This window comes from Momordica charantia, assembly GCF_013281855.1.
Source record: "Momordica charantia cultivar OHB3-1 chromosome 8 unlocalized genomic scaffold, Mcharantia_2.0 BLBB01000008.1, whole genome shotgun sequence".
NCBI classification, from domain to species: domain Eukaryota; kingdom Viridiplantae; phylum Streptophyta; class Magnoliopsida; order Cucurbitales; family Cucurbitaceae; genus Momordica; species Momordica charantia.
The window spans coordinates 32,087,430-32,110,173 of record NW_028275166.1 but is presented as its reverse complement, the minus strand read 5'-3'; the positions used below and the strand labels follow the sequence as shown (position 1 = coordinate 32,110,173).

General features: G+C 31.5%; 2 protein-coding genes across 2 annotated transcripts; both read left to right on the top strand.

Moving 5' to 3' along the window:
- The first annotated feature begins 592 nt into the window (after nucleotides 1-592).
- On the top strand, nucleotides 593-9,549 carry LOC111018876 (linoleate 9S-lipoxygenase 6). Its single transcript, XM_022295134.2, has 9 exons — nucleotides 593-765; nucleotides 1,359-1,642; nucleotides 2,808-3,042; nucleotides 4,520-4,762; nucleotides 6,084-6,169; nucleotides 6,281-6,388; nucleotides 6,549-6,853; nucleotides 7,318-7,581; nucleotides 8,728-9,549. Exons 1-9 carry the CDS (start codon nucleotides 657-659, stop codon nucleotides 9,485-9,487), a joined length of 2,394 nt encoding a protein of 797 aa, XP_022150826.1. The 5' UTR covers nucleotides 593-656; the 3' UTR covers nucleotides 9,488-9,549.
- A 6,335-nt stretch (nucleotides 9,550-15,884) lies between these two features.
- Nucleotides 15,885-22,314, top strand: LOC111018866 (putative linoleate 9S-lipoxygenase 5). Its single transcript, XM_022295116.2, has 9 exons — nucleotides 15,885-16,122; nucleotides 16,709-16,998; nucleotides 17,742-17,982; nucleotides 18,226-18,564; nucleotides 19,314-19,399; nucleotides 19,502-19,609; nucleotides 20,322-20,626; nucleotides 20,712-20,975; nucleotides 21,265-22,314. The coding sequence occupies exons 1-9, from the start codon at nucleotides 15,930-15,932 to the stop codon at nucleotides 22,016-22,018; spliced, it is 2,580 nt and encodes an 859-aa protein (XP_022150808.1). The 5' UTR covers nucleotides 15,885-15,929; the 3' UTR covers nucleotides 22,019-22,314.
- The last annotated feature ends 430 nt before the right edge of the window (nucleotides 22,315-22,744 follow it).

Sequence of the window (22,744 nt, the reverse complement as noted above, 5' to 3'; positions counted from 1 at the left end):
TTTCTTATATATGAAGAATGGGTGAGTCCAGCGGAATATGATAGATAGCCAATAGAGAGTGTGGAGACCCCTCTCAACACTCCGTTTCCTTTTCCTACCATCCCAGTGTGGTGTGCATCATCTAGGGTACGCCCCTGACATTGTGCCAGATGTCGGTTGGATCAATTTATCTATACCTCTAATTGCAACGAGGCCTCTGTAGGTGCACTTAATCTTCCCTTTTCGGTACGTTCAACGTCCTACTTCCAGTGCACTCTACTTACCCACTTTGTAGGTGGATGAGGCCATTTAGTGCACTATGCTTACCCACTCTTTAGGTGGATGAGGTTACGAAGTGTTCCTAAGAGGCAATTCCACGTGGAGCCTCGTTGCTTCCCCTAAACAACCCTAATATTCACATCTGATTGTGAATTTTTAATATGTTTATTAGATTAATAAAATAATTAAAATCTTTTTAGGAAAAAAAAAAAGTCATGTAGACTAAGATTCAAAATTAACCACATCATAATAATGTAGAAATTAAAAGACTAAACCTATATTGAGAAGAGTTTTCTGGTCAATTTTGTTGCTATGGCAGCTGTCAGCTTTAGGTTATAAATATAAAGAAATGGCTTCTTCTTTTTTTCCCATAAATCAGAGATTTTGGAGAGAGAGATATGTCGTCGCAAAGAAAGATCGAGGGAAAAGTGATTATATCAAGCCTGTATACTTGGCGACGACCAAAAGTTTTGCTTCAACTCATCAGCTCCGTTAATGGTGACCCATGTAAGTTTCTTTGTTCGGGCTAAATATACGTTTGAGTCCGGGATAGTTTTTTTCAATTTAATCCCGTTATTTAAATTTAGTCTTCTTAAGAACGAATAAATCACCCATCAACCCAAAAGCTTAATTCGATAAATTTAATTCATTTATAAATATCTAACAAGTTTGTTATGGTCAGTAAATGTCAAAATTGACAAATATGAAACTTAGTGAATTTGACATAAATCTATAAGAGAAAAAAAAAAGATCTAAGAGATAGAAGTTTCTAATTTCTCTTTTAAATATCTAGGAATCTAGATGGCAAGTTTTCTATTATCGATCATCTTTTTCTCCTCTAAAATTCTATCAATTCCCTGAGTACTAGTAAATTTACTATGAGTCCATTTTAACATTCACTAACAATAAAGATTAAGTTGAAATATGTTAAAACATAAACGACTATGTCTCTCTGGATGGCGTAGTGGCAAGGGTGCTTAGAACCTTGTGATACCACCTACTGTAAGGTCTCAAGTTTGAACCCTGAGTCAATTATAGTGCACTCAATCCAAGCAACGAGTCTCGATTATACAGATCTAATAAATACTTCTCATATGCAGCAAAGGAATTTGAAGGGAAAGTGGGAATGGAAGCTTACTTGGACAGCAAAAAATCTGAAATTGAAGGGGAAAATACTGTGTTCAAAGTAAGTTTTGATTGGGATGAAGAAATAGGAATTCCAGGAGCTTTCTACGTAACAAACAACCATAAGACCACTTCTTTCTTCCTCAACTCTTTTACACTTATGCATGTTCCTGCCGTCGGAAACATCCACTTTGATTGTAACTCTTGGATTTACCCTTATCACCTCACCGTGGATCGTCGCATTTTCTTTGCCAATAAGGTGATTTCTTTTGTTTGTTTACTTCTCGTATTCTAATTCTTTAAAGTCAATGGTACTCTGAGTATCCCACGTATCTCTGCAATGGTATGATCATATTGTCCGTTTTGAACATAGCGCTTTGCTATTTGGTTTCACCTAAAATGCCTCGTAGCAATGAAGATAATTTTCCTCTTACCTTAATCAATACGAGACTTTGTTTGAACTCTCTTTGCAAACCCAGCACTAATTAACTTTCAAAGCTATCGATTTGACAATTATTTGTAAATTTTGTTAATGTGTCAACTTAGTTAAGTTGATTAAGACACTTGTTTCTAATTAAATAGTTGTGTCTCCACATGTTGTGGTATAGAACACGGTGTGACTCCACATATTGGTGTATTAAAAAAATACGTGGCTTTCAATTTTTTTTAATTGAAATTATAAGAAATTTTGGAAAAAAATGAAAATATTGGTAAAATCTCACTTTTTCTTTATATGCTCAACTTTTTTTCTTTCACTTTTTTGAACTTAAAAGAAAAAGGAATTTTACTTTGAATTCTTTTTCCTCTCTAAACTTTCATTTGAAAGCATTAATCTAAATATCATAAAATAAATAGAAATTTTGAAATTTATAATGATAGCATAATCTAAATTAAACACGAAAAATTTAACAACAAATTATGTTTTTCAATTTTTTTTATATTTTCAAAATCTCACCTTTTCTTTATATGCTCAAAAATTTTCTTTCACGTATCTCTATCCCAGAAATCTATTTCTCTTTTAACGTTTTTTAATTATAAAGAAAAAAAGAAAAATATTTCTAATTCTTTTCCTCTCTAAAGCTTTCATTTCGCATAGCATAAAATAAATATAGCAAAAATTTTAAAATTGGATGACAGCAACATAATTTAAATTAAACTCAAACAAAATGTAATAGCAAAACCAAAGAAAAAGTTAATACTTACGTTATATTTGATAAAAAAAAATATTTTGACATTTTTTAAAATACATATTAAATTGATGTTATTGAGTAAAATTCTTCCAACTTTTTATTTCTCTTTCTAAAATTCTCATTGTTATTCTTTTTTTTCTTCTAGCACATCTCTATCACATTGCGTATCTAATTCCAAACATTTTTTCCTACCTATCTTTTCTTTCTCTTCTTCTCGTTTGTTTTTTTTTTTAGGCATATCTTCCCCATGAAACACCAAAGCCACTTCAAAAGTACAGAGATAACGAACTCATGAAATTGAGAGGAGATGGACAAGGAGAGCGTAAAATATGGGATAGAATATACGATTATGACGTCTACAACGATGTTAGCAACCTAAAATCCAATTCTACAATTCGTCCCATTCTTGGAGGGATCCAATATCCTTATCCTCGAAGAGGAAGAACCGGACGACCACTTATTTTTGAAGGTAAGATTTGATTTAATTTCTAAATTACTAGAAAGAGATCTGCGTGGAGTTCAAAGAATATTGAAAGCTTGAAAGCGAAAGTAAATAAAAAATAAAAAAGTGTAAAGACTAAAATAAAGAATGATTAAAAAATTAAAACCAACCTTGAAATTTCAAAAGTTTAATGGGCAATTTGGTAACCAGTTGGTTTCCTATTTTAGTTTTTAGTTTTAATTTTAAGATTATGTTTGATAATCAATTCTTTTTTTTTTAATTTAAAAAACTTTTTAAAAATGTATGAAGAAATTTTGAAAAAATGCAGAATTATTAAAATATAATAACCAATTTATTCTCAAAATTAATATTTAAATTTATAAAATTACAATTCATAATAAAAAAAAAATGGTCGAAATCGTGTCTTGAAGATATGATTATAGATTACATGAGTTTCATCTAAAAACCAATTGATAATTAGAGGGTCATGTAATTGCGTGTATTTTATAAATCTTGTTAGGTTTCTCTTTGTCCTTTTTTAGGTGCGATCTTTACCTATTTTTTTAATTAAAAGTTTAGGCAAGTAACGTTTTGTTCTTTTTTTTTTTCAAGTAAATTTATGTTTTTTTTGAGACATAACTGTATTTTATTTTGGTCACGTGTTTTTCTGTACTATTTTCATATTTTTTAATTTATGTTTTTATATAATAATTTAGTAATTGAAATTTATAAACAACTTAAGGACTAAATCGTTCTAAATTATAAGGATAAATTGTTACATATTAAAGTTCAACTCCTAGATTATATAACCAATTTAGTAACGAACTAAAGTTTGAATGGTAAAGAGTCTGTCGAGCTCTTAACACACGGGAGAAACTTGAGAAGCGTCTACCTCACCCTTTTATTAGCCCTGGTTGGTGCCATCTTTGCAAAGTGGCTTTAGAATTATCGGACCATCTCTTCCTTCATTGCCCTTTGGCTCCTTCCAAACCAGCTTTGTTCTCCCAAATAAAATTGATCAATTCATAATTGAAAGCCTTTCCATCCCGCTTACCAACTGGAAAAACATTTTATAGAGCAATATCATTGGCTATACTCTTTGGGACACTTGGCTAGAGCGAAACAATAGAACTTTCTCCGATTCCACGAAATTCGTGATCTACTAATCTGTGGAAGCATATTACGGTTACTGCTTCTCTTTGATATGTAAAATCTTCTCTCTTTTGCAATTGTGATTTCACTACAATTTCTCTTCATTGAAGTGCTTTTATTTAAGCTTCATTTTTTTTAGGTATGTTTCTCGCCTCCATCATAATCAATAGTATATTCAATTTTCAAAAGAAAAAAAAATCATAGACCACATAATTGTTACTCCAACGAAAGTATACGGATCAAAAGCATTCTTTGAACGCATAAATGGTTGATATATAAGGGATAATCCTTTAATTTCCAATATGTAAAGTATTTTTTTAGAATTGTTGTCATGTTTGTGGTTCATTAACAGGTGATCAGAGATATGAGAGCAGATGCTCAAACATTTATGTTCCTAGCGATGAAAGATTTGGTGACTTGAAGCAGTACCAGTTCACTAAACATCAACTTAAATCAATGGCTCAATCTGTTAGGAAAGGGCTTCAAGTTTTTCTTGGCAGACATCCAACACAATTCGATTCCTTCCAAGATGTATTTACACTCTATGAGAGACATCGTCCCTTCCCACGCCTCAAATTGCCCCAAGTGATCCAAAGTATGTACTACTCTTAACCCATACATTATTATTTATCTTTACTTCAAAGTTTAAATTTCTCAATTTCATAGTCATACAAGAATTTTTATCTAAATTTTTTTTTTGTTTTCACCCGAAACACCTCGTACTAATCGAAATAATTGTTCCTAACCATACTCCCTAATAGTCGTTTATTCGTCCAAGCTCTATCCAAGTTTTGGCTTGTGGGTTGGAACCAACTATTCCCTCGAACAAAAGAAATCTTACTATATCTAGGTGGGTGTGCACCCTTAATCTCTTCTCCTCGAACAAAAAAAAAAAAATCTTCTTCCCATCGGTCTACCAGCTGAAGGTGAAAGACCTTGCCTTACTCGCCACTCACAATTTTTGTCAGATTTATGTATCTATACAATGATATGATATTGTATATTTTAGGTATAAGCTTCGTGACTTTGTTTTTAGTTTCATTCAAAAAAACCTCATAAATAATTGTCGTGTACACCTCTCTTTCTTAGTCAATTAAGGACTTTATTTGTACTCTTATTAATAATCTTTGACCAAAATGTACTGATTAGGTTAGAAAATAATTAATTTCTTGTAGTGTGATTTAATATATTGATATTAATTCAAATTTAACATTGTTATCATCTCCCTTTCATAAAGTTAATAGTTTAGACCGTTGTGGGTTTTTTTTTAAAGAGGAAACAATGTACCATTCATTCAAAAAGTATGTGAAAAACATACAATAAGTAGAGACGAAATATCAGATGGTGTAAATTGATATAACATGTAAGTCTTCTTAATAACCTAGTTAGAGCATTATAACTTTCGAGTCTAGGGTAATCTAAAATGACATTTTAATGAGAGGTCTACCGTTCAAATCTCCATATATATTGTTATTTTATTGTTTTCATTTTCATTAGTCAAATGTGTTTGGTTCCTTAGTCAAAATAATTTCTTTTTAGTTAGAAATGAGACTAAGGGTAATTTGGGATGTGATATAATATAACAACTCTTTAAGTTTCAATATTTTTACCGATCTATAATTGTCGTGTATCTCCAATTAAGACGTTGTGCGTTCTATTGTTTTTCTATTCATTTTAGATTGATTATATCCACACTTATATCAAAATTGTGAACCAAAATTTTGTTAAAAAAAAAGGTGAATCAAAACAATATTCATGGCTACATATGAAAAAGGATATGGCTGAGCAGAACTTTCATGTGATTTAATTTAATATAATGTTAATTTACATATTCATCATCAAATTAAATACTAATATTATAAGAGGTGTTTGAAGCTGATAATTAATAACTCAGCTGTTATGGTTTAATTAAACAGCGAATCAATTTGCTTGGAAGACTGATGAAGAGTTTGCCCGAGAAATGTTGGCTGGAGCGAATCCAACAATCCTTTGTCGTCTTCAAGTAAATGCCAATGCTTTTTTTTTTTTTTTTTACAAATTTTATTTTAGAGTTAACTTCTGCATATTTTTCCATTTTAATTTCCTCTAATTGAATTTTACATATTAACTACAGGAATTCCCACCATCAAGCAAGCTTGACCCCAATGTTTATGGCGATCAAAATAGCAAGATAAGTAAAGAACACATAATTAATAGTTTGAATGGACTTACGGTGGATGAGGTAAACTTAAAAAAGGAAAAATCATTCTACCAAATCAAATGATTCCATGTTCTGTTCTTAGTTATTATTATTATTTTTTTTTTAGAAACCAACTTTTGATTTAAACTTCTAAATAGAGGTTATAAAAGGTCATGATGTTGTGCTTTCTTTTCTTGTATAGGCAATCAAGCAAAACAAGCTCTACATATTGGATCACCATGACTCACTAATTCCATTTCTTAGAAAAATAAACACTACTCCCACGAAGACTTATGCTACAAGAACACTTCTGTTTCTAAAAGATGATGGGACTTTGAAGCCTTTGGCGATTGAATTGAGCTTGCCTCACCCTCAAGGAGACGAATATGGCACCATCAGTAGAGTATTGTTGCCGGCTCAACAAGGAGTCCATGAATCACTTTGGCAATTAGCTAAGGCTTATGTGCGTGTCAACGATTCTGGCCATCACCAACTCGTCAGCCATTGGTAAAACTCTCGAATCACAAATCCAGTTGATAATGGAAGGAGTAGTCCATGTCTATTATACATATCCCTCAATATCATGGCTATTTTAGTTCATCGATTCTTGATCGGATCCCACTTTGAAATAGATGTTCGTTTGAGTTTTTATGGACTCTTGTACCATGTCAATATTTGTGGGGTTCCACCTCAAAATCAAATGACTTTGAAATGAAACCTCATGTGAATGTTAATTATGGTATCGCAACTCAAACGAGCATCAAATACAAAAATTGGATCCAGCAAAGAATCTCAACCAATGTTTATAATATAAGTGAGCTACTTGTCTCATTGTCAATTTATTTTGAGATGAAACCTCAAATATTAATATGGTATCGAACCCAAAAGTAATTCTAAAAATATATCTACATTTGGTAAATTATTCTTTGCACGTAGTATATATTTATATCTTGTTTGCTTGATATTTGTAGGTTGAACACTCACGCAGTAATTGAGCCATTTGTGATTGCAACAAATAGACAACTAAGCGTTGTTCATCCAATACACAAGTTGCTTATTCCTCATTTTCGGTACACCATGAACATTAATGCTCTTGCCAGGGGAATCCTCATCAATGCTAATGGCATTGTCGAGAAAACTCAATATCCATCAAAGTATTCTATGGAGATGTCTTCTTTTGCTTACCAAAATTGGGTCTTCCCTCAACAAGCTCTCCCTGCTGATCTAATTATGAGGTAATACTTGTCATTTCATTCATGTTGTTATGAGTTATTAGATAACGTTTGATTAACGATTTTGTTTCTTAGTTTTCTAATTTTTTAGAACGTTACTAGAATTTGAGGTTTTTGTGACGTAAATGAACAGTAAAACACCGTTGAAATCGTTATAAATATCTATATTTTGTCTGACGTTTTTCAACTATCACGAATCTTACTTTTCGTGACGTTTTTTAAGAATACCTTTCGTGATGGGGTATAGGTGACGTCGTAAAAAACACCACAAAAGGATTTTGTATGTTTAAAAACACCCAAATTTCTACCAGTAGAAGTATTTGTTTTTGTGTGCATAAAATCCTTTGATCCATGAACATGTCGATCCAAGTTCGGAGATGCTGACCTCCACTCGACCACTGTGCTTAGAAAACTTTCTAAAGATCAGGGTTGACGGCCGACTTCCATTATTATGACCTACGAGGTCCAGCATTTCGTTTTTGAGCTGGGTAGCTTTGGCCAACCGCTATAAAAGAAACTAGCTTCCTCGACTATCATTCAACAAAAAATAGCTAGGCAACCCCTTAATATATATTTCTAGTCTACGATAGTGGAAAGCATTTCTTTGTGCCCCAATCATAAACTTGAGTGTAAGATCGAGTTACTTAGGGCTCGTTTGGCAACGTTTCTGTTTCTTTGTTTTTAATGAAGAAAAATGTATTGTATTGTTCCAACCTCTAAGAATTCAAGTATGATAAAACAATCTTTTTATTTATGTTTTGGAACACATTGGACATGGGAACAAGAAAGGAGAAACTAGTTTTTGTTGTTTCCAAAATTTCTATACAATTGTGAGAATGTTTTCAAAATATGGAGAAACAATAAACAAAGTTAGTTGAAAAATATTTAGATTTTCTAAGAAAATTGGAAACGAAAAACAAGAAACGGAAATGTTACCAAACGAGCCCTTAGTTAATTCGAGCTAAATGCATGTGGAGTGAATTCAATGGCCGATTTTAGGATTCCCGATAGAGATCATTCGGTATGTAAATTCACTCTTGCAAGTAAATTAAATCATCCTTCCTTTGAATTGGAGATTCAAATCCTGCACCCCACATAGATGTTTATGTTTGTACTAAAAAAAAGTTTAATCAATTTCCCTTTGTTTAGAGGAGTTGCAATTGAGGACTCAAGCTCCCCACATGGACTCCGACTACTAATAGAGGATTATCCATACGCTGTTGATGGACTTGAGATTTGGACAGCAATCAAAACATGGGTAACAGATTACTGTTCTTTCTACTACGAACACGATAAAGCGATCCAAAACGACACTGAGCTCGAATCATGGTGGAAGGAGGTTCGAGAAAAAGGACATGAAGATAAGAAAAACGAACCATGGTGGCCAAAGATGGCGAGTCTTGAAGAGCTCATAAACAGTTGCACCATCATCATATGGATTTCTTCCGCTCTTCATGCTGCAGTCAACTTTGGACAATATCCATACGGTGGTTTTTTTCCCAATCGACCAACAACCAGCAAAAGATTCCTACCTGAAGAGGGCACGTACGATTATCGAGAGCTCGAGTCGAGTTTCGAAACCGCTTTCTTGAAAACATTCACTTCACAGCTACAAAAAGATGATATTTTGGGGATCTCAACGATTGAACTTCTATCTACACATTCTCCTGATGAGATATATTTAGGGCAAAGAAGCAATCCTGAGTGGACTTTTGATAAGCAGCCTTTGGCAGCGTTTGACAGATTTGGGAGAAAACTAGCTGAAATTGAACAAATTATTGCCAAGAGAAACCAAGATCCCATGTTGAGAAATAGAGTTGGAGCTGTTAACATACCCTATACTCTACTATTTCCCACCAGCCAAGAAGGCCTTACATGTAGAGGAATTCCCAATAGCATTTCCATTTGAATATACCTTGTGATGATTGTATTTCCAATATGTAATATATTTGAATGACTTCTCGTTAGTTATTTCAAGTTTTGCACCATTTTCTTTTTGTTTGATCAAATATTGTTTTCATTACGTTGTATATTTTTTTATTTTAGTTCATTTTGATATATGTCTACTTTCAACTTTTGTTTATTTTAGTTCAGGTACTCTCAATACTTCTGCATGATCTTTGTACTTTTAGAAGGTTACTATTTCGATTCTTATAAAACTGAAACACAATTTTTATACCGTGTAAATTGATCTTTTACACTCTTTAATACAAATGTATGGCTATATTTCCAATAAAATTAGTGAGTAAAGTGTCATGTTATAACTTGTGATTAAAAAAAAAAGATAAAATGAAGATGATAAGGGATAAGGTCACCTTTTAAAATTATAGGGATTCATACTGAATATTTCGAAAATACATAAACCAAAATGAACAAAAATTAAAAGTATAGGGATGAGAATAGATTTTTTATTTATTATTAATTTTTAAAAATTTAAGTTACAAAATGTTGTCTATTAGCATGTATGGAGTTGTCTTTTGTTTACCCTACCAAAGTATCAAGTTTCTTTTCACATATGTTCTCAAAAAAGTTTTTTCCACATACAATAATTGGTTTTACCAATATTTGATTAAAAAAAAACATTATGTATTCAAATGAATTATTACAAAAAATAAAATACTATAATTAATAGAGCTTGGTCGTTGTAGTTTATTTTAGTACACCATGTATGAATGGAGATCGAATTCACAACCAACTTTTGATCGAAGATATACATCAGTTACTGAACCTAACATCGCTTATCATAAATTCTAAAATAAAGTCCTCTGGTGACAATTGTACCTCCTTCGGCTTAATTGCAAATTAAATTTTTAGTGGCACAAAGTAGTCAAATCCTCTCAGCTCACAAAAGACAAGATTATCTTCTACTAGAATTATTATTCTTACAATTAAATAATTTCGGGATAAGGATGGGCAATGTACTTCTCTAGCTTTATCTTCATTTTTGCAACTTTTTATGTTTATTAATTTTTTATTTATACATGAGGAAAAGTAATCAGATATATATTTTTGAAAGACTTAATGTGTTATAAATTATTAATAGTTTTTTTTAGCCACAGAAATAAAATAGATAAATAGTTTAGAAAAAAAATGTATATTTTATTATTACTGCCTTAATACTCCAAAGTCAAGAAAATTTGATTGGTCAATTCTAATTAAGTTTATAATATTAATCACGTTAAAGTGAAGGGCATTATTCAAAATTTTACTTTTTATTTTTTAGTGCTCGTGACATATATATATATAGACAACATGTTGAGAGGGGATTCGAACTCAACCTCTTGATTGGAGATCAATGTTAATTACCAATAAGCATACAATTAAACATTAAAAATACCAACTCACCAAATTATTGTTCCTTCTTCTTTTCTTAACCAGTTAGCTCTTCAAAACTCTCTCCAAGATATACGTACATATGTATTTTCAAAGACCATTTATACTTAATTTTGAATACTTGACTTCATATATTTAGAAACATATTAAATATACATAAAAGTAGAAAATACAATAACTAAAATTGAAATTTTGTCATCTACCATTTATTCTAAATTTTATATTTTTAATTTGGAGACCAAGGATAAAGGGCAAAATCTATTGAGTTAGAAAGTTATTTTTCAGAGGGATAGATTATATAAATGAGCTTGTGGAAATTAAAAAATATACTTGTATAAGATTGATATTGAAAGTTTTTTGGATTAAAAAACAAAAAAGACACATTAGTTGAGATTTCACATGAGAGGAAAGAACATGATCATATCAAATTGAGACAATAATTAATAATTATATTGTTAATCTTCATTTTGTTCAACAATGTATAAATTAAATTTACCCAATCAATCAATTTAAATTTTTGGGTTGAGCGATAGCTTATTCGTTTTTAACATATAGTATCAAAGTGGGAAGTTCTGTGTTTGAACCCTTTAAGATAAATCAATATTTTTATTAGGTCTCTTATCTTTAAGATACGGAATCTTTATCCTACACAAGGCCCCATAGGTAGAGGGATTCCTAATTGTTAGTTAACGAAGTAATAGGCAGTAAGCAATACAAATGGAAACAATGGGAAAAGCCATATGTTAATTTGAATTGTCCTCGACGGATAGCTTGGGAAGCTTGAGGTTTGAAGGAATATCTTTGAGGTCTTGGATTCAGATAAAAAGGTTAAAGGGCCACCACCTCCGGGATAATTAAAAAAAACTGTTAATCTGTATTGCTTCTTGATATTTTTTGGGTTTTATTTTTATTTTATTTAGTGATTGTGTTTTATGGAATTATTGATGTTTCAATGTTGTGAGATTGAAATAACCTTTACAAGTTCGTGGAATAAAGATAAAAATTAAAATAAACCTAAAAGTTGAGGACCATGCATGAAATTTGTTGAAAGTACAACCTACAAAATTAAAACGGAACAAATTACATATAAGTTAACAAAAAAAGGGTTTACTTAAATTATATATATATATATATATATATTTTAGAAAATAGATATCATTTCATTAAGGAGTGTGTGAGAAACATACTAGACAAGAAGGGGTTGATTAGATAAAGGCAACCCAATTAAGAGAAATGATAGTGATATCATGATTACAAAAGAAGTTGGATTTGGAAGACCATGACGAAACATCTATGATGATGTCCCAAAGTGAAGCAACTGTCTTTGAGATATCCGAAAAGGTGCGATTGTTTCACTCCAACCAAATGTTTCAAATAATAGCTCCTATCACGTTACACTATAAAATATTTATTCTGTAGTTATTGGACTTGGAAATACACTAATTTGATGAAAGTGTCAATTCAACCGGTAAAGAAAGACAGTAAATTTGGAAAATGTACAGCGTTGTATGAATAAAAATATTAAAGTATTAAAGTATATTTTTATATTATTACATAAAAATATTAAAATATTCTAGAGGTATGTATGAATAAGTTTATTGTTTAAAAGAAAGAGAAAAAAAAACATAAATATATACATGTATATTTATTATTTATTTTCATTTTGAAAGTTTTTTTTCTAAGTCTGGTACTTTAACCTTTTTGTCTCAAATATGTACACTGTCTACATATCCGTACGTACGTAAGAGGTTATTGTTTAGGGGAGTTGAAACATTCTTCTTGTTAACCTAAAGCAATATATCTAAAAAGTCAATCTTACCATTTTTTTTTCTTTCTGACGTTTTCACATGTTACAGTCTTGTATTCACATAATGAATAGAAAAAAGAAATTCAAGTGTCACTTTCCAACCTTGCTAATTGATGGTATAGGAACCCCACATCTGTCATCTCTCAATAAAGGACAAAGAGAGTTATATATATACACGTGAATATTAAAAGTAATATAAAATATATTTTTAATTTAGGTTGAAAAATGGAAAGATAACTAACAACTGTAGAGATTATTGTGTCAAAGCGAGTATAGCTCAACAGTAATTGACATATATTTTCGGTCAATAGATTGTGAGTTCGATTCTCCATTCCCACATATTGTACTAAAAAAAACTATAGAGATTATTGTATATTATCCTCGTATAGGGGTTGGTGGCATATGAAACATGGAAAAAGTAAAATATTACAATTTATATGTACTATTTTAAGAAAATTACAAATTTGACTATTATCAGATAAAAAAGTTGTCACACGTGAAGGAGCGAGTCAGGAATCCAACCCGTGGTATGATCAAGCGCGTTGACAATAGAGTCAAGCGCTCCTATATATCTTGTATGAAGGATATCCAATAGTCAGAGCGTTGAAGGGAGTAGAAACTTTCTACTCAATCCCTACCCCCTCTCTCCATACATAAGAAAAAGAGTAACCTTAATTAAGGTAAGCTGCATTTTCCGTATACAATTTTTGTGAGGATTCACCACACACTCTCAATCCTCATTATTAATTCTTCATTATTTTTATTATTAATATTATGACTATTGGGCATCACTATTTTGTTGATATTTGAAAAATATTTTGTTGGATTTTTTACTATATAATAAAAACGTTGATTTACCTTTTAAGTCGATGCCGAACTCATAGACGTTTGAAAGTGTCGATAAAATTTAATACCTGATTTTGATTTAAAAATAGTGATAAAAAATATTTTATTTTGTTAAGTTGCAAATATTGTATAGTTTATTAATAGAATCCTTTAAAGCTTATCATCATTGCCATTGCCAAAGTCAATTTCGGGATATTTTCATTTATTTATTCTCTACCATAAAGACGACAATTATGGAGTAGTTGCAGTTGGATGGTTGCCTTTCTTTTTGTTTCTCATCCTTTCAAGTTTCTTTCACACACAATATAATTAATTGTTCTTAACAATAATTGAACAAAATAATATCTGGATGCCAGATATTAAATAATTTTTTTTATTTATTAAAATGTATGTTCCAATGGTGGAAAATTAAGCATTACTCCTAAGAAATTTATAATAAAAAGTTCTACTCACTATGATGACAGCTGTAGGTGGCATTTAAGTGTCTAAAATGAAAAACTAAAAGAAATTCAACTCTCTATATATATACACATAATCAAAATCTAAACTAATACAATTCTGTGTTAATTTATTGTCCATCATAAATTCTCAAATAGTAAAAAAAAACTAAAAGAAAAAAAAAACTATGATGGAAAAGAAAAAGTGTATACATGTTAAAACATAAATAATATATATAACATTCACGTGTGAATGATATTTAAGCTATACTTAATTGGAATTACTAATTCCTAAGGTACGTGGTTATTATGATATTTGAATCCATTCCTTCTTAATTACCCTGCCCTTTTGGACCAAATAAACCACTCATAATGGTTTAAGCTATACTTATAAAGAAATCCAAATCTTAGATTAAAAAAGTTAGACAAGAAAGAAGAAAAGACAGTCACACAAAGAAAATCCAAATCTTAGATTAAAAAAGTTTAACAAGAAAGAAGAAAAGACGGTCACACAAGAAACAAGGATATAAAATAAAACTTGGAGTTAATTGCAAAAGTTATCTTGTATTTAATGTCTCATTATTCATGATTTTTTTTAGTACAAGGTTGGAAGATCAAATTCACAACCTCTTAGTTGAAGATATATATCAATTGCCGCTGAGCTATACTCGCTCTGGCTTTCATTATTAATGATTATTACGTGTATTATCATTATTTGAATCATAAACTGAAGGCTTTGGCCAAATTGCTCAGTATACTAACCATGTAAAATTATTTCTTTAAATAAGAATCGAAGTTCATATAAACCATTGACAAATGAAGGATGAATTACAAATTTTATCTTAGCACACCGTGACCTTTATTACAAATATTATTCATGCCACATCGATTTTTTTAATTGTAGAATAAAAAAAATTAAAGACTAAATAAACATAAAAAATAAAAGTCGACTTTTTCTCAAAAAAAAAAAAATAATAATAATATAAGTCAACTTAATTAAGGCATCTCTCTTTTTCTATCAAAGGTTTGGTACCCGCCCTTAATTTGTAAAGCAATGTATTCTAAAGGGAAAAAAAGACAATATAGTTTGGTGAAACTTGAATCGACCTCCTGCTCTGACATGTTAAGGATTAATGAACATGTCGTTTCTTTTATATATATGGATTCTCAACATTTTGTCGGTGCCACTATTCCCACGTGCTCCTAAAATCCCTTCCTCCCTCTTTTTTCTCTTCTTTTTCTTATTTGTCTTCTATCCTCCCTCTCCAATTATCGGACCAAAATATGGTATCATAACCCAACAAATTCCTACTCGAGCCTAATTGGATCCGACCAAAGTATGGTATCAGAACCCAACAAATTCAAACGAGTATCATTTCCAAAAATGAGATCCGAATAGAACCTATGAATATTAATATTTAGAACTATTTTCTAAACTTTAGAAACTAAAACGGTATATATCTTTTAAAATTTTGGAGATCAAAAGGACAAATAAACTCAAATTTTATGTACCAAAAATATATTTTATATATCAAAACAAAAGTCTACTTTCCTTCACTTTTTTTTTAATAGAAGGGGGCAAAGAGATAAGGGCAGAATCTATTAAAACTAGATTTTTTTCTTTTTTTGTTCTTTTGTCGTTTCTTTTAAGAGGGATATATTATTTATATGATATAATGAAACATATTTGTCTATTCTCCACATGTAAACAATTGTTTGATTAAAGAAAGACTCATTAATTTATAAAGAAGAGTAGCTAATTTGATGACGAATGACAAGATGATCTCACCATATACAGCTAAGCTGATAATTAAGAATAATTGTAGTCTTCATTTTGGTTGGTTATAAATTCAAAATGGGTTTTGCCAGTTTTCTTCAGACTCATCAATAGCTGATCAGAAGCTGATAAAGAGAGAGAAAAAAGAGAGATGTTGCTGCATAGCATATCACGTCTAAAAAACAGAAGAAAAGGAACGCAGAAGGTGAAAGGGACAGTGATTTTATTGAGAAGTAATGTTTTGGATTACAATGAAATCCAATCTTCTGTTCTTGATAATATCAGTGAGTTTTGGGGAGCAAGAGTTTCTCTTCAGCTCATCAGCTCTGTTAATGGAGATCGAGGTAACTTTCTTGTCCTCTCTCTCTTTTTTTTTTCCTGCTTCTTTTGAAGTTAAATCAGAAGCACTAACGACTCGGAGCTAAAACAACTCCGTAGATCTCAAATACAGATGAAAACAACTTCAGACTAATTAACTTTTCGAATCACTTTTTGAGTTAAAGAATTACAAACTTAACAACTCTACTCGTTTTCACTCAAACACCCCTTCGGGATTTGTCTCATCGGAGTTCGGTTTTAAATTTTAAATTTTATAGCTTATAGATAATTATACTTTAAAAAGTGTATGGTTAATCTTGGTTCATCAGACATATAATTAAAAGTTCAATTTAGTGCATATGCGGTGTGGAACCCCAAGCAATTAGAGTTCGATCCTTATTTCCTCAACTTTACATCATATAGACTATAAATTTGAGAGGTTATTTTAATCATAATAGTTAGTATAGTAAAACAAATTCCTCATGAACAAAATTTCTGGACCTACCATTGATTAGAGGGTGGATCCTCAATGCTGTCCTCCTTGGATTTTCCATTTCTTCGCTATGGAAATATATTAATGTGTTTTCGGGAATTGTATGTGGTTTTTTACAGAAAAGGAGTTTCAAGGAAAGGTGGGAAAGAAAGCGTACTTGGAAAACTGGATTACCAAAATGGTACCTGTAAATCCAAAGGAAACTACGTTTAAAGTCACTTTTGATTGGGATGAAGAGATGGGAATTCCAGGAGCTTTCTTTATAAGAAATAACCATTTTACCAAATTCTTCCTCAAGTCACTCACTCTTGAAGATGTTCCTCTTGTGGGAAGAATCCACTTTGACTGCAACTCTTGGATTTACCCTTCTATAAAGTACAACAAAGATCGCATTTTCTTTGTTAATAAGGTAATTTCGTATCAATATCTCGATTTAAATCTTATTTTAGTTTCTAAGCTTGTACCTATTTCATGTTGCATGTACAAATATATATAAATTACTTCACTCATTACCAATTAATTATGAGATGGAACTGCATGAATATTGAAATGGTATCAGAGCTCAATAAGTTCAAATGAGTATCTGGTTCAAAAATGAAATCTACATGTTGAAGATGAGCTATTTCTCTCATTGTCGATTGGTTTGAAATGAAACTCATAAATATTGATATAGTATCAGAGCCCAGCAAATTCAAATGAACATCCGTTCAAAAAACCGATCTGGCCAAAATTGGTGGGCCTAAAAGAACTGTCGTCTTGAAGGACATGTTAAGGATACTCAAGATGAGAGATCTAACAGGGATTTATAATAGACCTATTGACAACTTCTCTCATACCTCTAATTGATTTGAGATTGAATCCCATGAATTTTAATAAATTAAAGAAAAAAATATAAGATATAAAAAAAACATTGGATTTTATACGAAAATGTTCAAGATATAAACATAGTTCATTGAATAGTAAGAGACATTTTAGGAAGAATCAAAAGCGAAATCACAATGACGTATACTCGAACCTAAAGTAGATCCAATATAATATTGGAGATCAAATGTCGTTATAGGCTTAAACATTAATCTAGACATGCACTCTAAACCTTGAAGTTGGTGTGTCTTTTTGATGAAATATGTCATTTGGTTTGCATCATTTTTGTAGGCATATCTCCCCAATGAAACACCGGAGCCACTTCGCAAGTATAGAGAGGAAGAGCTCAAGAACTTGAGAGGAGATGAAACCGGAGAACGTCAAGAATGGGATAGAATATATGACTATGATGTCTATAATGATCTAGAAGATCCAGATAGTGATTCTACATATATTCGTCCCATTCTTGGAGGCTCAAATCAATACCCTTATCCACGTAGAGGAAGAACTGGACGAGCACCTTCAAAAAAAGGCGAGACAATTTTATTTTTAAGTCATTTAAAATGATTCAACATGGTAAAACTGTGGACAATTAGACTTAAACTTAAACATCCATAAATAAAATTATTTGGCTAGTAAATAAGAAAAAGATTGTATAAATGTAAGTTTATAACCAAGAACAATATCTTAATCCGTACGAGATCTTTTTGATGAAGAGATATATATTTTTTATAGTATTAACATTTATGTGATGTTTCTTTTGGTTAATTAACAGATAAGAAGTACGAGAGTAGACTGTCATCATCTTTGACATTAAACATTTACGTTCCTAGAGACGAAAGATTTGGTCACTTGAAGGAATCCGATTTTCTTGCTTATACATTGAAATCAATAGCTCAATCAATAAAACCAGGGCTTGAAGAACTCTTCAACAGAAATCCAAGAGAATTTGACTCCTTCCAAGATGTTTTTAAACTGTATGAAGGAGGCTTCCCCCTGCCCACAAATTTGCTTGACAAGTTTAGGCAGAGCATTCCAGCCCCATTGCTAAAGGAAATTTTCAGATCTGATGGTGAAAGGTTCCTGAAATTCCCATTGCCCCAAGTGATCCAAGGTATGCAATAAAGGATACATATATTCTCTTGATATCTAAAATATCGAAAAGACCGAACTTGTTCTCGTGCTAATAGTTTAAGATTTTATAGTTCTTGGTATTAAAGATTAATAAACCACCACTACTAAACCCGAACGAAAATATAGGGGTTCAAACACAGGAGCTCCCACTCTAATACTATGTAAAAAGATGAATAAATCACCATTCAACTCAAACACTTAAGTTGATGGGTTGGATAAATTTAATGCATTTATGGATATCTAGCACTTGATTGTAATTTTATGGGTGCTATCATTGTAGGAGGTTCTAAGTTCAAATCTCGACCTTATTGTTGCCTGATCAATTTGTCTCTCAATAACTGTCAATTTAGATATATTATTATCACGTGCTGTGAATCAAAAAACGTATAGAACTTTAGTAAAACTTTTGAGTCTCAACGTACGTTATAGGAGGTTTGGAATTTAAATCTCTGTACATTTTGATCTCCAATAAATCATATTAGTAGTCAAGGTGTGTTAGATCTTGTATAACAAAGGTTTTGAAATCAAGGGGTAATTTGATATGATAACATAGTTTGTACAACGTTTTAAGTTCGAATCTCTTTATATTGAATATGAAGAGATGATTATTTAAATTTACGATCCATAATTGAAAATGGTTATAAACTACATAAGTTTATCTCTAAGTTAATTTTATGGTGAGTACCTGATACTAATAATAACTAAATTTGCTATGGTCTATTTAAACAGATAGTAAGTCTGCATGGAGGACCGATGAAGAATTTGCTAGAGAAATGTTGGCGGGAGTAAATCCTATAATCATTCGACGTCTCCAAGTAAATGATAATGTTTTTCTTTTGCAAATTTTGTTTACAATTAACTTTTGCAGATCATTTTCTTCTTGAATTCCTCTAATTGAATCTGTCTGACATTAACAGGAGTTCCCACCATTAAGCAAGCTTGATCCCAATATATATGGCGATCAAAACAGCAAGATAACTGAAGAACACATCATTAATAGTTTGAATGGACTTACGGTAGAAGAGGTAAATTTTTCTAAAATGAATTGAGAAAATTTTCTATCTCATTTTGCATTTTTCATTTTTGCATCTTATAATAAAAAAAAAAATGTTTGATAATTCATTTATGAAATAGTCCAACTTCTAATATTTGGACTTTCTTTTATTTTCTAGTCTCATCCTTCTTTTTTTCGTTAGTGTTCGGGCCATCTTGAAAATTAATTGTTAAGGTAGGTGACCATCATGATGTTTGAACCATTCCCTCTCAATTAACCCAAGTACTTTTGAATCAATTCTACCCGTGATATGGTTTCTAGTTTCATCCTTCAACTTTTTTAAATCATGATTTTTCAATCACTTTTACATAATTCATTTTAAAGGAGAGGAGTCTTCGAGCTATGAATCGAGTAAAATTTGTATTTTAGAACTTTGAGTTTTTTTCATTAACAATATCCTTTCATGATTTAAATGTCAAATTTATATATTTTTTCCTGGGAAATTCGATTCCAAGAAAATGAAAAGAAAATTACATTATTGTTTCCTCAAGAATGGGTAAGTGGCAAGAACCTAGGGGCCTTATGATCATGAGATCTTGTATTCAAATCCTATAATGATCATAGTGTATCTCAATTCAAACAACGAGCCTCAATTACAGGGATACACACAACATAAGATTAATTCCGGAGAATAAAAGTTTAAACCATATTGTTAGTCACTGTTGGAGTGTTGTATTGTACAGGCAACGAAGCAAAACAAGCTTTATATATTGGATCACCACGATGCACTGATGCCATATCTCAATAGAATAAATTCAACCTCTACAAAGACTTACGCCACAAGAACATTGCTTTTTCTAAACGATGATGGCACTTTGAGGCCACTGGTCATCGAGCTAAGCTTGCCACGCTCTGAGAAAGATGAACTTGGAGCCACCACCAAATTGTACTTCCCAGCAGAATCAGGAGTTGAAAGCTCCATTTGGCAGCTAGCCAAAGCTTATGTAGCCGTAAATGATGCTGGCTACCATCAGCTCATTAGCCATTGGTATTAATTTTATGTCAATCTCTTATAATGTATGATTAAACAATGATTATTGTGTTTAATTAACGTGTTTTTTTACCTGTTTTAGGTTGAATACTCATGCAGTAATTGAGCCTTTTGTAATTGCCACGAACAGACAATTAAGTGTTCTTCATCCGGTTCACAAGTTGCTTGTTCCCCATTATCGAGACACCATGAATATAAATGCATTTGCAAGGCAAACCCTTGTTAATGCAGATGGGATTCTTGAAGCAACTCATTTTCAATCAAAGTACTCTATGGAGTTGACATCTTATATTTATAAAGATTGGGTTTTTACTGATCAAGCACTCCCCAATGATCTCATTAAAAGGTTAGTAATTAACCAATTGGAATTGCATCGAGATGTGTATAAAATAATCATAGATATTGACCATTAGCTTTATTGATTGTTACAAAAATAGAAAGTTCCAATGCTTATTTTATAATGATTTCTTGTTTTTGTTTTCGTTAAAATACTTTTTTTTTGTCCATATGCTTTCCGCTTTCATCTATTTTTGTCATTATATTTTCTAAATGTTTATTTTGATCATGTGCTATTAACCTTAATTTACTTTAATCTTTTATGCTTTTAAACGTTAAAACTAGTCTTCTATTCTCAGAGGAATAGCAATTGAGGACCCAAACTCCCCTCATGGACTCAAACTCCTAATAGAAGATTATCCCTTTGCTGTTGATGGACTCGACATTTGGTCAGCAATCCAAACATGGGTCACAGATTACTGCTCCTCCTACTACAACAACGATGATGCGGTTTGCAACGACATCGAACTTCAATCGTGGTGGAAAGAGGTCCGAGAGAAGGGCCACGGCGACAAAAAAGACGGACCATGGTGGCCAAAAATGCAAAGTTTACAAGATCTAGTACAAACATGCACCACCATCATATGGATTTCTTCAGCCCTTCACGCCGCAGTCAATTTTGGCCAATACCCTTATGGAGGCTACACTCCAAATCGCCCGACAATAAGCCGAAGATTCATGCCTGAAAAAGGCACTCCACAATACTTGGAACTCGAGGCGGATCCTGAGAAGGCTTTTCTCAGAACAATTAATGCACAATTGCAAACTCTTCTTGGAGTTTCATTGGTTGAGATTCTGTCGAGGCATTCTTCTGATGAGATCTATCTTGGGAAAAGAGAGAGCCTTGAGTGGACCTGTGACCAGCAGCCATTGGAAGCTTTTGAAAAGTTTGGGAAAAGATTGGAAGAGATTGAACGTGAGATTTTGAAGAGGAATCGAGATCCCAAGTTGAAGAATCGAGTTGGGCCAACAAATGTGCAGTACACTTTGTTGTATCCAAGTAGTAGTGAAGGGCTCACTGGCAGAGGAATTCCTAATAGTATCTCTATCTAAAGTTTGTTGATGTAATTGTACTTGTGCACTATTTTCTTTTTTACCATTTATGTTATGTGGTTCTAAGACAAAATAGTTTGATTCTAGGGGTTTGCATATGCTATGGGATTACGAATTGATGCCAGTTACAATGTGGATTTTCTGTCTCTAGACTCGTTGTTCTGGACTGAATAATACTGTGACTAGTGCAGAGTTTAAACTCAAGATTTCACAGTAGGTGATACCACAAGGCTCAAAGTTCTTGTTTATATGCCATTTTTAGGGATGGATTACTAAAAGTCATTATACTTGTTTTTTGTGGAATGTTACAAAGTAGAAATGTGTGTACTTTCCATTTCTCGACAAATTTAATATTTTGAAATTCTTTGAAAAATAAAAGGAAAATATAAAATATTTGAAACATTAACATATGCTTCACCCTAAACCAACGATGAATCAATTCTTTGAAAAATAAAAGGAAAATATAAAATATTTGAAACATTAAGATATGCTTCACCTTAAACCAACCATGAATCATAAATAATAAAGCTAATCTTTGTATGGCTCAAGTTGATAAGGACAAGGCACTTTAAAATCATTTCAAACCTCGATGATTCGATTTCCTACACAAAATTATTTAACTAGAAAAAAATGCTAATATTTTTTTAGCACAACATGGGTGGAGATAAAATTTTATCTTATAACTTTTGTAGATATAATTGTCTTAAATTGAAAAGAAAAAAAAAA